This window comes from Onychomys torridus, unplaced genomic scaffold (genome assembly GCF_903995425.1).
Source record: "Onychomys torridus unplaced genomic scaffold, mOncTor1.1, whole genome shotgun sequence".
In the NCBI taxonomy this organism is placed as follows: Eukaryota; Metazoa; Chordata; class Mammalia; order Rodentia; family Cricetidae; genus Onychomys; species Onychomys torridus.
Window position 1 is genome coordinate 1 of NW_023413649.1, and position 15,061 is coordinate 15,061.

The following is a 15,061-nucleotide window of genomic DNA, read 5'->3' on the forward strand; positions in this document are numbered from 1 at the left end:
TGCCAGGTGTTCTGTCATAGTCATAATATCAGTTATTAATACACTCTGTGCTCCTCACTTAAGGTAAGATTCCACTTAACTAATTTTATCTTTTCTCTCAGTTCTTCTCAGAAGTTCTTCATAAATAAGTATAGCATTTTTCCCAGTTTATATGATTGAACTTTCTTAAGCAGTCATTTCTGTAGCCAGAAATCACTAAAGTCTTGTTTAACATTGTATTTTCATTGGTGCTGCTGAAGTGTGTACTTTGATTGACCTCTCAAACATTCTTATGTGGTATTTTTAGATTCTACAGGGAAATGTGGGCCTCCTCCACCTATTGACAATGGAGACATCACCTCCTTCCCATTGCCAGAATACCCACCTTCATCATCAGTAGAATACCAGTGCCAGTTCTTATACCAACTGCAGGGCAATAAGAAAATAACATGTAGAAATGGAAAATGGTCTGAGCCACCAAAGTGTTTACGTAAGTACCTCATTCTTATACATAGTGGGAAAGTCAGTTTCATAATTGGAATATTTTTATCTTTATAATAACACTCTCACATATTATAATTACTATTTTATTGAGTGTGTGATTGCCAAATGTTAACATGTGAAAACAGCAAAATTATTAAATTTTTACATAAAATTACACACATTATTCATTATTAAGTTTTTATTAACATGTATTAGTGTGCATAAATCTGGGTGCCAGCATACTATATCCATACCTGTATATACTTTGCTGTAACTAAAGCCAGCATCCCTCATACACCCTCCTCTTCCTTTAGACATGTCACCTAATTCTACTAATCACTGTTAGGCAGTCAAGAGGAACTTTAGCTTTTCTTCTCACTGTGTGAGAAAGGACACAAAGGACTTGTCTTCCCATGTTTGATTCATTTCAGTTATGTCCTCCAACCTCTATCAATGTGCCTTCCCACTCACGACACTCACACTCTGCTACTCACTGTCACATGATCAGGAGGATTTTCCTTTCTAATTTTCACTGTACAAGAGAATGTATGAGACTCATCTTCCTCTCTTTGGCTCATTACACTTAATGTCCTCCACAGCCATTTTCTCCCTCAAATAATAAAAATTATCTATGATGTCTGAACAATATTTCATTGTATAAACATATGACACCGTCTTTATGCATTCATTAATTGATGGTAATCACTTTTCCCATCTTAGCTATTTTCATGACATAGCTATTTCTGAAATATCTGAAATGGATTTTTAAGAGAATGTTTGCACCAATATTTGCTTCTTTCTCACATTTACTTTATATATCTTCTGCTATTAAGCAGGTACAACTTACCTGTTCTTAGTATTTGATATTGGTAGCTATTTTTTTTTCATTTTTGAATACTACTGTAACTACAGAATATTTTGTATTGGAAGCTATGTTAGAGGTGCATTCCTTCAGTTTTTAATTTCCTTGAGGCATTTTGGGTCAACTGTTTATTTGCTAATTTGGGTCAGATTTATTGTATTAAATTCTTCAGTTCTTTAATTATATGAACTTTATTACAAACAAATTGCAAATAAAAACACCATCATGCATTAAAATAAAGAAGTGTCAAAGCTGACACGTCTCAGTTGACTTCTAAGCAGGTGGATTTGCCATTCAGAATGGTCAGGGTTTTGCTGGTATTGACATTTTTGGTCTTATTTTTTTTTAACTTGCCCAACTTTTCTTTTCAAATTCTCCAGTTTCACTCAGTTCAAGCTCTCTCCTGTCTATACATTTTTTCATTCTTTTTCCAATACCTTATTTCCTTTTATTATTTTTTGTGTTCTCTTAGAAATCATTGGTTGTAAATAAAATGGTTCGTTTAAATCCTTCATCTGATGTTTATCCATGTCAGTCTATTTGGAGTTTCTTACTGGAGAAGTAAGAGACCTTTGGAGGAGTCTTGTTAGTCTTAGGAGATTTCATTTTTAAAGGCTATCAAAAAATCCATGATATAATAATCACTATAAATAGTGATAATATACACATAGATATATTATCATATGAATGTTATCAGGGCAATTATGACTTGTTCTTCTAACCAATTAGAATGTTAGGATTTTAGGATATTTATTTGATCACCATTTCCTTATAACTTTTGTTTTCTTGAAACAATGTCTCGCCCTTATATTGAAAATAGTTTTTTTCCTAACATGATATATCCAGATATTTTTTTTGTTTTCCTCTACTCCTCTCATTTCTTCTCCACATCCTGTCCCATCTGCACACATCCCCTTACTGTCTCTCATTGGAAAAGAACCAGCCTTCCAAGGAATAATAATAAAACATAATGAAGCAGGCACGTTGGAGTGAGACAAAGCAAACAGTCTGAGGGATATAGCTGCAGAAAAGACACAATAAAGAGATGTAGACACAAAGCCCCACTAATTTGTACACTCATGGATCCCATAAAAGTACTAAACTAGAAATCATAATATATATGCAAAGGGCATGTAGGGTAAAAAGAGAGAAGGAAAAAATATAAACAAAATAAAATCGGAACAAAATAAAAGGATGGAATTAAATTTAAAAAAAAAGACAGGCAAAAAAGAAAAGCCATGACAGGACATTATGAGATAAGGAACTTACAGATATGCCTTTGAGTTGTTTTATTCAGCCTACACATAAGAGCAGTTTGTTTCTCATGTGATACTTCCTTGGAGAACTCTAAAATTTTCATCTGCAAGTGGTTATCATTGGAGATTGCTTCTGGGTTAAGGATGTGGATGTGTGGTAACTTATCCTTTCACCTCTATGGCCCTATCTGGTGCAGACCAATCCAGGCCCTGTGCATGCTTCCTCAGTCTCTGTAAGTTCATATGTGCATCAATCTTGTTGATTTAGGGGCCTTGTTTTGGTGTCCTCTGTCCCTTCTGGTTCTTACATGCTTTCAGTCCTCTCCTCTTCTGCATGATTCTTTGAGCCATGTCAGGGGGATCTGATGGAGATATTCCATTTAGGGCTAAATAATCCAAGTTCTTGACATATTATCTGTCACTGGATCTCTGTACTTGTTCCTATCTGCACCAGGACTAAGCTTCTCTGATGACAATTGAGCAAGGCACTGATCTATGAGTATAGAAGAATGTCATGTGGAGTCCTTTTATCTCTATGGGTTATGTTTAGTCTGGATTGTTTTTTCACAAAAGTAGTATTTGCTTTCACAGTAGCATCAGGTCCCTGGCTATCTATCTAGTCCAGGTTCTTGGTCACCCAAGCAGTGTCAGATATAGGTTACATCTCATGGAGGAGCTCTTAATTTACATTAAATAGTCCTTGGTCACTCCAACAAGCTTTGTGCACCATTTTCATATTGTAAGTTGCAGGCAAAATACCATTATAGATCAAGAGTTTGTGTCTGCATTGGTGTATATGTTTCTACTTTGGTAGCATGCAAAATACCTTCCTGCACCAAAGATGCTAGCCCGTAGGGCTGAAGGCTCTATTTAGGCACCATCTCAACTTTGTTATGATCAGTAGGTTGTGTAGGTATTGTCTTCACAATGTGTCCTTGCCTCCAGTTTGTGAAAAACAACTGATAGTCTTGTCAACAGCCTGAGTGTGCTGGAATTCACATGTGACATCTTTGGTCACCCATTCAATTACATGTTACTCAATCCCAATACTAGAAGCTACGTTTGTGACAAGAGATATCCATTGGTGCTCTGTCTCCCCACATTTTTGGTGATTTCCTTTTCATTTCCTTCATATATGTATATATGAAGACAGGTTCTACTGTGTTGTATTCATAATACTGGTCAAATGATGCTTAATTTTAGCTATCCTTCCCTCTATTCTGTTCCTTGTCTCTACTTCTTCATCCATAACTGTCTAAACTATTTCCCCATCCTCCAATAGAGACTACTCCTTGCCCTGATCTACACCTAACATCTGTTGTTCTATGGATCTTATCTTAATGACCATTGACTTAACATCTAATATTTATACATGAAAATACAAACCATATATGTCTTTCTGGGTCTGGGTTATCTCACTCATAATGATTTTTTTCTAGTTCTATCCATTTACCTATTAATTTTATGATTTCTTTATGTGTGTGTGTGTGTGTGTGTGTGTGTGTGTGCATGTGTGTGTGTGTATGTGTGTGTGTAAATATACCACATTTTCTTTATCCATTCATGGGTTAAGAAATTTACCTGTAATCTCATGTTTTAATTGAATATTGAAGATGAACAAATAGCTAATGATATTTTCTTTTGCTCTTTAGTTATTTCCTGTGTGAATCCACCATATGTCACAAGGCCCATGGATAAATATCCATCTGGTGAGAGAGTACATTATGAATATAATAAACCTTATGAACAATTTGGGGAAGAAGAAGTGATGTGTCAAAGTGGGGTTTGGACAGAACCACCAAAATGCAAAGGTAAGCCCTCATATCTGCCAATGTTTCTTTGACATTATATTTTGGTTTCTGTACATTAGAGAAAATAAAGTGAAGTAATTCTAGTGAGAAGCATGATTTTTCAGTTTTCTTTTTATTTAATTGAAAATTATTCTCTCATACAATACACCCAGACAACAGTTTTTCCTCATTTAGTACCCCACTTCCCCATTCTCCTGTCTGCCTGAGGCATCCCCACACCTTCTCCCTACAGAAAGGAACAGGCCTCCATTGGACAAAAGTTTAACAGACAAAACAAGGTACAACAAGACAAGGCTTTTTTTTTTTTTTTTTTTTTTTTTCCGCCCCAGCAGAATGCTGAATGCTTTTTATTGAAGGAGGGAGGAGACCTTAAATACAGGCTTACAGCACAATGGAGTAGACAAGGGTTTTTTTTAAAAGCCTTCACATCTAGGCTGCACAAGGCAATCTGACTGGATGAAGAGAGTCCCAAGAGAAGGCAAAAGAGTCAGAGACACACTCACTTGTACTGTTTGAGTCCCACAAAAGAAAAATCAAGCTAAAAGCCATAACATATAAACAGAGAACCTGGTGAAGAGCCATGTAGGCCTCGTGTTTGCTGCTTCAGTCCCTCTGTGCGAGCCCATGTGAGCCCTGCTTAGTTGATTAGGAGGGCCATGTCCTCCTGGCGTCCTTTGTTTACTCTGACTCCTACAATCTTCCTCCTTGTCTCTGTGGGGTTCCCCAATCACCAAGGGTGAGACCCAATGGAGATCTCGTTTAGACTATCTCCTCATAATGTCTGACTGTGAGTCTGTGTACCTATCCCATCTGTTCCTAGAGAAAGCCTCTCTGATGACATCTCAACAAGGCACTGATTCTATTCCTCTAGGCTGTCCAGTGTTCAGTTCCTAGCAGTTCAGGCAATGTAGTGCATAGGCTCCCTAGATATAGCTTAGCCATTAAATGGTAGGGTCACAAACAAAATAATAAGAAATTGAAAATAAAATAATGTAAAGACAGTTTTAATCCATTTGGAAAATTAATGAAGAAATATGGTGGGAATTTTTCAACCAATATTCTATCAGATAAGCAGAACAATTGCCACAAAAGAAAAATTCATCACTTTAAATCTTAAGTCACATATTTATTTATGAATATTAAATGCATAAGGTATATTTATATGATGCTTGAGAAAAGATTTGCAAAATATTCACTTTGAAATGTGAGTGGTGTTATAGAATATCTACTTATAATAAAATATATCTTCATTGTTACATTCCCTTACTTCTTTTTTCAAACATTTTATTGATTCCTTGTGAATTTCACATCATACATCCAGATTCCACCCATGTCGATGTCCCTTCTTATTTGCCCCTTGCTCTTATAAATACTTCAAAATAAAATAAAATAAAATTTTAAGGAAAAATAGAATAAAAAGAAAGAAAGAAAAATCTCAACATGGAAGACCTGGGCAAACTTGTGCCTGTCCTCTGGGGCCTGCCAGGCCAAGAAATGTGGAGGAGTTCCATTTTCGTTCATTCTTTCTTTCTTTGTTCCTTTGTTTCTTCCTTCCTTCCTTTCTTTCTTTCTCTCTCTTTCTTAAGATTTTACTGCTTCTTTGTGGATTTCACATGCATCCCAATCCTACCAATCTCTCTGTCCCTTCTTATCTGTCACCCGCCCTTGTAAACACCCACCAAATAAAATAAAATAAAATAAAATAAAATAAAATAAAATAAAATAAAATAAAATAAAATAAAATAAAATAAAATAAAATTTAAAAGAAAGAAAAAAATCTCATCATGGAAGCTGTAGAATGACCTAGTGAGTCACACAGTTTACACCTTTTAATTTGTATATCTTCACTTGCAAGTGCTCATTGCAATGAGTCATTGGTCTGGTCTTCATTTGGACTCCTCTTAGATGTTCTGTTGTTACCTGTGTCATAGAGGTACTGCAGCTTTGGATACATACACAGGACTGGTGCTTTCATGTGCTCCAGCAGTTCTTAGATGAGGTGGAGATTTTGTTGGGCCAACACATAGCCCATATTCTAGGCCTGAGTGGTAGCAATGTTGGTCAACCAGCCTGCTCTTCTTCATTCTCACCACCACAGAGAGCTCTCCAGCACTGCCACAGCTAACTCACCCAATTCAGCAGGCAGCAAGGGATGGGGCCAGTTCTCTCACTACTTCAGAGCCAGCTTATTTGTATTCCACACCACCATGGCCAGGTGCTATAGGATGTCTTTCTGTATGCTGTAGATAAGTGTTGCTCTGGTTGGTTTTATAAATAAAGCTGCCTTGGCATATGGCAGGGCAGGATGGGGCCAGGCAGGAAAATCTAAGACAGACAGTGGGAGGAGAATGGGGAGATAGGGGAGGAAGGAGAGGCTGTGAGAAGCAAGGTGTGAAAATACCAGTAAGCCACAGCCATGTGGCAACTTATAGATTAATAGAAATGGGTTAATTTAAGACATAAGAGATAGCTAGCATGAAGCTTGAGTGATAGGCCATCCAGTTCATAATTGATATAAAAGCCTCTGTGTGTTTAGTTGGGTGTAAACAGCTGCAGGACCAGACAGGACACAGGAAAACTTCCAGCTACAGCAAGGTCTGCTGTGTTGCTCAGGCACAGTGCAGGGTCCACTCTCCCAGGAGCAGCAACCTATGAGGGGCAAGAACTGCTCTTCCACTCTCAAGACCCAAGGACCTGCTCTTCTGCCTGTCACAGGTGTCAAGGGGAGAGTTGTTATGGGATTTCCTTATTTCTCATATGTTGAATTAAAAATGTGGGAGTTTCCTGAATACATGCTGAGACTTAGTTTATAAGCACAGAAATTCCTCAAATTACTTCCATTGGTCATTTATTATTGAATGGGAACTATGTATTTTTGATTCACAAATTCACATCATATCTCTAATAAAACATCAAGTGCCAAGTCCTCTGCTCAAATCTCTGTATGCAGATTATTAGCACATGAAACAATTACTTGTATGTTCCATGTATCTGTTCATTTTTTTTTTTAATTTGTGTTTCCCTTCTCTCAGTCTCATTTCTTCTTTTGCTTTGGGGAAATGGACCTTAATACTCTCATTTTGGTGTGTATCTTTTATTGTTTCCAAGTACACAATTTGAGTATGCTATCTCCAATAGCTTCTTAACCACCTGTTACTGAAGTCCCCCTAGGTATTTGTGCTTGTGTGTCACCCCCTACTGATGCTGACATTTTAGTCTTCAATGGAATCTGGAAAATGTTCTTATCTTTAAAATCCACTTATACTTCCCACTTCCCATGTTTTACTTACAGATTTCTTTAACAATCCCTGTTACATATATTGAGCACCATTCTCAAATGTTAGGTTTCACCTCCAACATAAACATAATTATATGAGCAGAGAGATCATTTAACATAAAACCCTCATTTTAGTAGTTACTTTCCTCCTAAAGTCTTATTTTCTATTTTTATTTTTGTAATGAATTCAGGTGCTTATTCTTTCTGATGAACTACCTGTTGCAGATAAATTCTCTTTGTCTTCTCTTATCTGAGGATGTCTTCATTACTCTATTTATTGGAAAGGCTAACACCACAGGACCTATAATTCAAGGCTGAAACCCCTTCCATTCATTTACTATGGCCTCCATAGTGGTACATGGGAAGTCACTTTCTTTTGGAACTTGATCCAGTGTGGCTACTGATGAATTCACACTGATTTTTTTAGATGTTTTCTTTAGGCAGTTTCAAAATGTGCATCTAAGAACCTGTCTACCAAGTGAGATCCAGGAAAGGTGCAAAGCTACACAGAGAAACCCTGTCTTGAAAAAACAAAACAAAACAAAAGAAAAACAAAAACAAAAACAAAAAATGAACCTCCTGGGACTTGTCCTGTTTGAGTTTACTTAGTATTTAAATATACATATCCATGCCTTATGTCCAACTTTTTTATTTTCCTTCATGCTAAAATATTTCATTTGATATTGGACATTTCATTTTTCCTCTCAACAATGGTGGAGTTCAGTTCAGTTTCATGATGCTCCTGTTGAAATCTTACTCAACAGAACATATTGATATTTGATTTCTGTCTTTACCTGTGGCCTCACCAGGACAATCAGCAGTCCAAAAGAGAAACAAATGGTACACAGCCTTATGCAGCTAGTTGAGTCCTGAATATCTTAACTAGAATTCTCAGTGTCTTCCCTCTTCCTGTATTGTTTACTAAATATATTATTACCAAGAATTCCATTTGTACTTAGCAAAAGCATAATCTACAGATACCTATACTTACTTTGCCCCTTTCAAAAACCCAGAAAGCCTCATTTGCCTTTTGTGCCTTTATAAGCTTTAATTTCTTCTCTATAAATGTGTGCTTCTGAAACATGATAATAAAGATGAGGAATATATACAGCAATAAATATTCCAGTGCCTTGAGAATTAAGAAACTCTGTCTATGTAGGAGACTGTGTGCTCAGAGCTGTCAAGACTTTAGTAGCACTGGAAGGCTTCAGAGCAGATTGCTTATTCCATTTCAGTAGTTCTTTAGGTGAGAAGGAAGGAAGGATTGTAACTTTCAGTGTAAATGATTGGAATTTCTTCTAGTAATCATTTCTGCACCCAGAAGTCACTGAAGTCTTGATATTGTGTTTAACACTGTGCTTTCATTGGTTATGCTGAAGTCTGTACTTTGATTTGATCTCTCAAACATTCAAGTGTTGTGTTCTTAGATTCCACAGGGAAATGTGGGCCTCCTCTACCTATTGACAAAGGAGACATCACCTCCTTCCCATTGTCACTATATGCACCATTATCATCAGTTGAATATCAGTGCCAGTACTTGTACCAACTGCAGGGCAACAAGAAAATAACATGTAGAAATGGAGAGTGGTCAGAGACACCAAAATGTTTATGTAAGAACCTCATTCTCATAGATCACAGGAGATTCAGTTTAATGATACTTGATATTTTTCTCTTAATAATTAAAACATTCTCATATTAAAAGCACTTTTGCTTACTGCTTCACTGCCAAATATCAGTATGTGAGTAAAGCAAGATTATTAGTTTCCTTTATATAAAAATTGTTCATAAAATTATTCCTGTTATTCTTTATTATTGAGTTTTTACTAACATGTATAGATGTCCATAAAACTTGGTGTGAGCATGTTATTTCCATACCCTTTGTCTCAGTCAGTGCTTTGTTTCTTTGAAAAGACACCATGACCCTGGTAACTGTTATAAAAGCAAGTACTTAATTGGGGATTGTTTACAGTTCCAGATGTGTAGTCCATTATCAGCAGGGGAGGCAGGGAGCATGGTGATACACAGCCTAGGGAAATACCCTAGAGTTCTATATCTGGCCCTGAAGGCAGTGGGAAGCTATAAACACTGGTCCTGGCTTGGACATTTGAAACCTTAAAGCCTTTCCCCAGAGACACACTTTTAACTGGGCTACACCTACTCCAACAAAGCTACAGCCCCAATCTATTGAAGTAGAACCACTGCCTGATTTAAAAAAAAAAAAAAAAAAAAAAGCAATCTACATGCCTATGGAGTCTGCCTTAGTTAGTGTTTCTATTGCTGTGACCAAACACCATGACCAAAAACAGTTTGGGGACTAAAGGGTTTATTTGCCTTTTACTTCCATATTGTTGCTCATTATCAAAGGAAGTCAGCACAGGAACACAAACAGGACAGGATCCTGGAGTCAGGAACTGATTTAGAGGCCATGGAGGGGTGCTGCTTACTGCCTTGTTTTTCTTGGCCTGCTGAGCCTGCTTTTTTTTATGAAACCCAGGACTGTCAGCCCAGGATGGCAGCTTCCATCATGGTCCCTCCCTCACTGATGACTAGTTGAGGACATGCCTTATAGCTGGATCTCATGGAGACATTTCCTCAACTGAGGCTCTTCCCTCTCTGCTGACTCCAGCTACTGTCAAGTGTCAAGCTGACATAAAAACAAGACTGTACAGAGCACATTTTTTCAGTACAGTACATTTCCCCTCATATTCCTCATTGTGTTTTTTTACTTTGTTAATTATTTGTCTGTGTTTACCTGGAAATAATTGTTTTAAATTTGATTTTTAAAAAACTCTCCAACTCATCTTTTATTCATATCAGTACATTTGGAGACTATTACTGGAGGAATAATGCAACTTTGGAAGAATCTTTTTGTCTTCCATTTTTCCATTTCTTGTGCTTTTTGCACATCTGCTGGATCAATTTTCTATACATTATTGTTAGGGTCGGCGTTCAAAACAGAGAGCTCCACTCCGATATCGGGTCACAAATGAAGGTTTATTTTAACACGAGCTTGTGGGGCACCAGTGTGAGGAGTAGCTGGTGACCCCGAGTTTGAGGCTCACAGGCCTTTTATGAGGCAGTTCTACCAGGGCAGGGGAGTGGGGTCACTCAGAGTGCAGACACCTGGAGGCCAGATGTCTCTGTGTTCTTTCTCAGAGTCTGGGTAGGTAAAGGAATTCCAAGCTTATCTAGCAAGGGGTTATTTGGCAAGCATTCTTCTCAAGCAATTTCTTGTAAATTTCTTACAATATTTTGTAAATGCAACCACAGGGGGCATCCTGCAAGCATCCTGTTAGCAGAGCATGATGGGCTAACTTTTCTGGTATGGGGCATGGGGGCAGAGTGCAGTATTTTCCACTGAATCTGCAATTAGCAGAGCTAGTGGGGGGGAGGGGGGCTTTGTTTCCCTTACAATGGCCCTTTCAATTATATCCATGGAGACTTTCTTAGTAGGAAGCTCTTTACTGGAGGTGTATCTTGAGCTACTACAGTGCCTCCTATGGGTTGTTTGCCTGTAATTAACACCTTTGGACACAATGTGAACCACTGTTTCTGTGATTTATACTGAAATTGGGACACTTCTCAGCCTAGATGGGGTGATAGAGACAGCTCAGGGTGCAGGGTGCTCACTGTGTCAAGATGCCTACTGTGGCTGGTAGCTTATAGAAGATGATGCAGGTTTTCTCAGAAATTATAATTGGCAGATCTGCTACTTTCAAGAGTTATTCAGCAGAGGGAGGTCAGTAGGATTCTCCTCTGACTAGACAGTGGCGTGACACCAGATGCTGCAATGGGAGATGGTTATGGGAATTTGCCACCCACTCTGTAGCACTTTGTCCTTTACAGCAGTGTGTGATCAGATGTGCTGTGGGGCAGGATGGCAGCACTAAGTGAATTGGTAGGAGACAGCATGAACTTGGACATTATGTCCTTTTGCTTTTTCTACCAATTTAAGAAAGGCCAGGGGACAGTGTAGTAGTTGATGAAGCTGCTTTCCAAGCAGGTTAGTCACTTTCCAGTGTGGTAATTTGATAGATTTAATTTTAAAACCACAAAAATCAAATGCATAATACAATAATCACTATTTATACTTAGAAATTTTGAGTGAATGATGAACATTATTAAGGTAGATAAAATTTGGCTAAGAGAAGTATTTTTCAATATACTCATCTCACTGAACATTAGATCTGAATATCATATTCATGTCAAGGTTCAAATCTTTTACTTTTGTCCAATATCTAAATCAATGCAAACAACCACGAATGTCCTGAAACCCAAGTGTCTTATTTCATTCACATTAGGAATCCTTGTTGTTGAAATCTATTTTATCACATTAAAACCATTTTTGACAGCATTTGGTATTCAATATAAATTAATAATATATGCTGGTTTAATATACATTTTTAAAAACTTTGAGAAATAATATTTGAAACCTGACTCTCTGTAGGTTTATGTATCAATAAGAGTTTGGTAATTTTTTTTTCAGCTGCATGTGTAGTATCAGAAGAAATCATGGAAAGACATAACATAACTTTCAGATGGAGAGAAGACCCAAAGGTATAATTCTTAATCAGGAGATCATGTTGAATTTAAGTGTAAATCTGGATATAAACTGACAGAAACATCACTTCCATTATGTGCAAGGTGCATTGATGGTCGCATCAATTATCCCAGTTGCTCAAAAATATGTTATTGGTACAATGGATGAATGAACCTTTGTTTGGAAATATGCATGCATGTTACTAAGATAGTTTCAGTTAAGTTTAAAGTATTGTTTAACTCATTTCTTCTCATAAGTGTAAACTTGTGATGATGTACGGTGATTAATTTGGAGCCTGAGAGACCACTGCCTCAAATGCAAAGTAGTACATTCAGAACTCCTAAAGCAGAATGTGCTGTGTGCTAGCACAATAACCAATGTTACTAATAAAAATAATAAACTGGAGTTATTGTGTTTAACTCTAACACTAGTGAAGAAGGAAATACAGGTATAAATAACAATGTCAAAATTGAACAAATATTTATAATCTTCTATTATATGAAATTGGATAGTTGCCAGATCAATAATTCAAACATCAAGGAAATGAAACTAATAAAAATAACACACAAGAGTCATTGTGTTTAACTGTAATACTAGTGAAGACAGATGTCTGTCAGCACCACGATAACAATTTACCATAAACTGCATGTGTCAGCTTTAAACACACTCTTGTCATGAAGTTCTAAACTTTAGAAGCCAACGGACAACATATCTAAGATGATGGCATAAGATTTGGCATCTGACATTGCCTACTCTTTCCTGAGTTCTTCGGACTGGCAGCATCTTCGCAAGGAAACAGTCTTTGGTTTCTTTGCAAAGGAAGAAATTCTGACAGTCAGAAAAATACCTCCTAATCTAATTTCCAGTAAAACCATTATCTTCATTATTATGAAAGCAACATAGAAAACACATGTAAGTGTTGTGGAAAATCCACATTTAGCCTACAGCAGAGGACCATTTCCAGCACTCTGCCCACTCCTGTTCTCATCTGGTCCTCATCCATCCATCCATTTACCATTCCTTGTTCTCCATTTCTGTTCCTGATCCAAGCCTCCCTTCTCTCAAAACTTGACCTTCATATCTCCCACTCTCGTCCAGATTGTTCATGTAGATCTCATCCATTTCTCTGTCATTGGGTGATCCTAGGGTCCCGTTTTCTAGGTAGCCTCCCTGGAGTTGTATAGCAATCTAGTCATCTTTGTTTTACATCAAGTGTCCTACTATGAGTGAGTACATACCATGTTTGTCCTTCTGAGTCTGGGTTACCTCACTCAGGATGATTTTTTTCTAGATCCATCCATTTGCCTGCAAACCTCATGATGTCATTGTTTTTCTCTGCTGAGTAGTATTCCATTGTGTATATGTACCATATTTTCTTTATCCATTCTTCAGTTGAAGGGCATCTAGGTTGTTTCCATGTCATGGCTATTAAAAGCAATGCTGATATGAATATAGCCGAGCAAATGCCCTTGTGGTGTGATTGAACATTCCTTGGGTATATTCCCAAGAGTGCTACAGCTGGGTCTTGGGGGAGATGGATTCCCAAATGCCCTGGAGACACAAACACAGGAATCACAGATTGGAACAAGAACAACTTCCTTAGACACAGACACCTCCTGTACCTGTTAGAGGAAGAGATGGGCAGATGCTAGCAGTTCTACAACAGTAAGACCTGACCATCACAACGTAGTAGAAGCAGAAGAAAACCACCTCAAAATAACTTTATGAAGATAATAGAGGCTTTTAAAGAGGAACTGAAAATTTTCCCTTAAAGAAATTGAGGGAAAGGCAAACAAAACATTGAAAGAAATCAATAAATCCCTTGAAGAAAGCCAAGAAAATCAAGAAAAAGCAAAACAAAAAACAAAAAAAAAAAAAACCACAAAAAACAAAACAAAAAACAAAAAAACAGGGGAAGGAAAGAGTTTAGGACCTGAAAATTGAAATAGAAACAATGACAAAGACACAATCTGAGGGTATTCTGGAAGGAGAAAATATGAGTAAATGAATAGGAAATACAGATGCAAGCATAACCAACACAATTCAAGAGATGGAAGAAAGAACCTCTAGCGTCAAAGATAAAATAGAGGAAACAGATGAGTTAGTCAAGGAAAACACTAAAGCCAACAAAAGTCAGAACACAAAATGTCCAGGAAATCTGGGACACCATGAAATAGCCATAACTAAGAATAATAGGAATAGAATGAGAAAAATACCAACCAAAGGCATGGAAAATATATTCAGCAAAACCATAGAAGAAAAATTTCCCAACTTAAAGGAAATACCTATGAAGATAGAAGATGCTTATAGAACACCAAATAGACTAGACCTCCCAAAAGAATCCCCTCATCACATAATAAACCAATAAACATACAGAAAAAAGAAAGAATATTAAGAGCAGCAAAAGGAAAAAGGCCAAGTGACCTATAATGGCAGCACTGTAGCATGAATCTTAAAAAGTTCTTATTAATAAAATCAAATCTGAGGCCAATAACTGGGGTGAATGCTGGAAGATCAGAGAAGCAGAACAAGCCATAGCCTCCTCACCTCTCCAGTGCCTCAGCTGGTCTTGTTTCCTCATACTAGAAGCTTCTGACTCCTCATCCACATGAATCTTAGCTGAACTGTACTGCTGCAAAGCATAAAAACTTAACCAGCCAAATGCTTAACCAGCCAAATGCTTTTAGTTTCTGGTCCTCATGCCTTATATATCTTTATGCTTTCCACCATCACTCCCTGGGATTAAAGGCATGTGTGTGTGTCCATGCTGGCTGTATCCTTGAACACACAGAGATCTGCCTAGCTCTGCCTCCCAAGTGCTGGGATTAAAGGTGTGCACCATCAACACCCAGC

The 15,061-nt window shown here is 37.4% G+C and overlaps 1 protein-coding gene across 1 annotated transcript; it reads left to right on the forward strand.

Annotated features, from left to right (window-relative positions):
* Positions 1 to 286: 286 nt before the first annotated feature.
* On the forward strand, positions 287 to 12,376 carry LOC118576384 (complement factor H-related protein 1-like; the record flags this gene model as incomplete). The annotated part of the gene is given in 4 exon segments (XM_036176654.1): positions 287 to 469; positions 9,096 to 9,278; positions 12,155 to 12,237; positions 12,239 to 12,376. Coding segments are annotated over 4 exon segments (587 nt in total), but the record flags the coding sequence as incomplete, so codon positions are not given.
* Between the last annotated feature and the right edge of the window lie 2,685 nt (positions 12,377 to 15,061).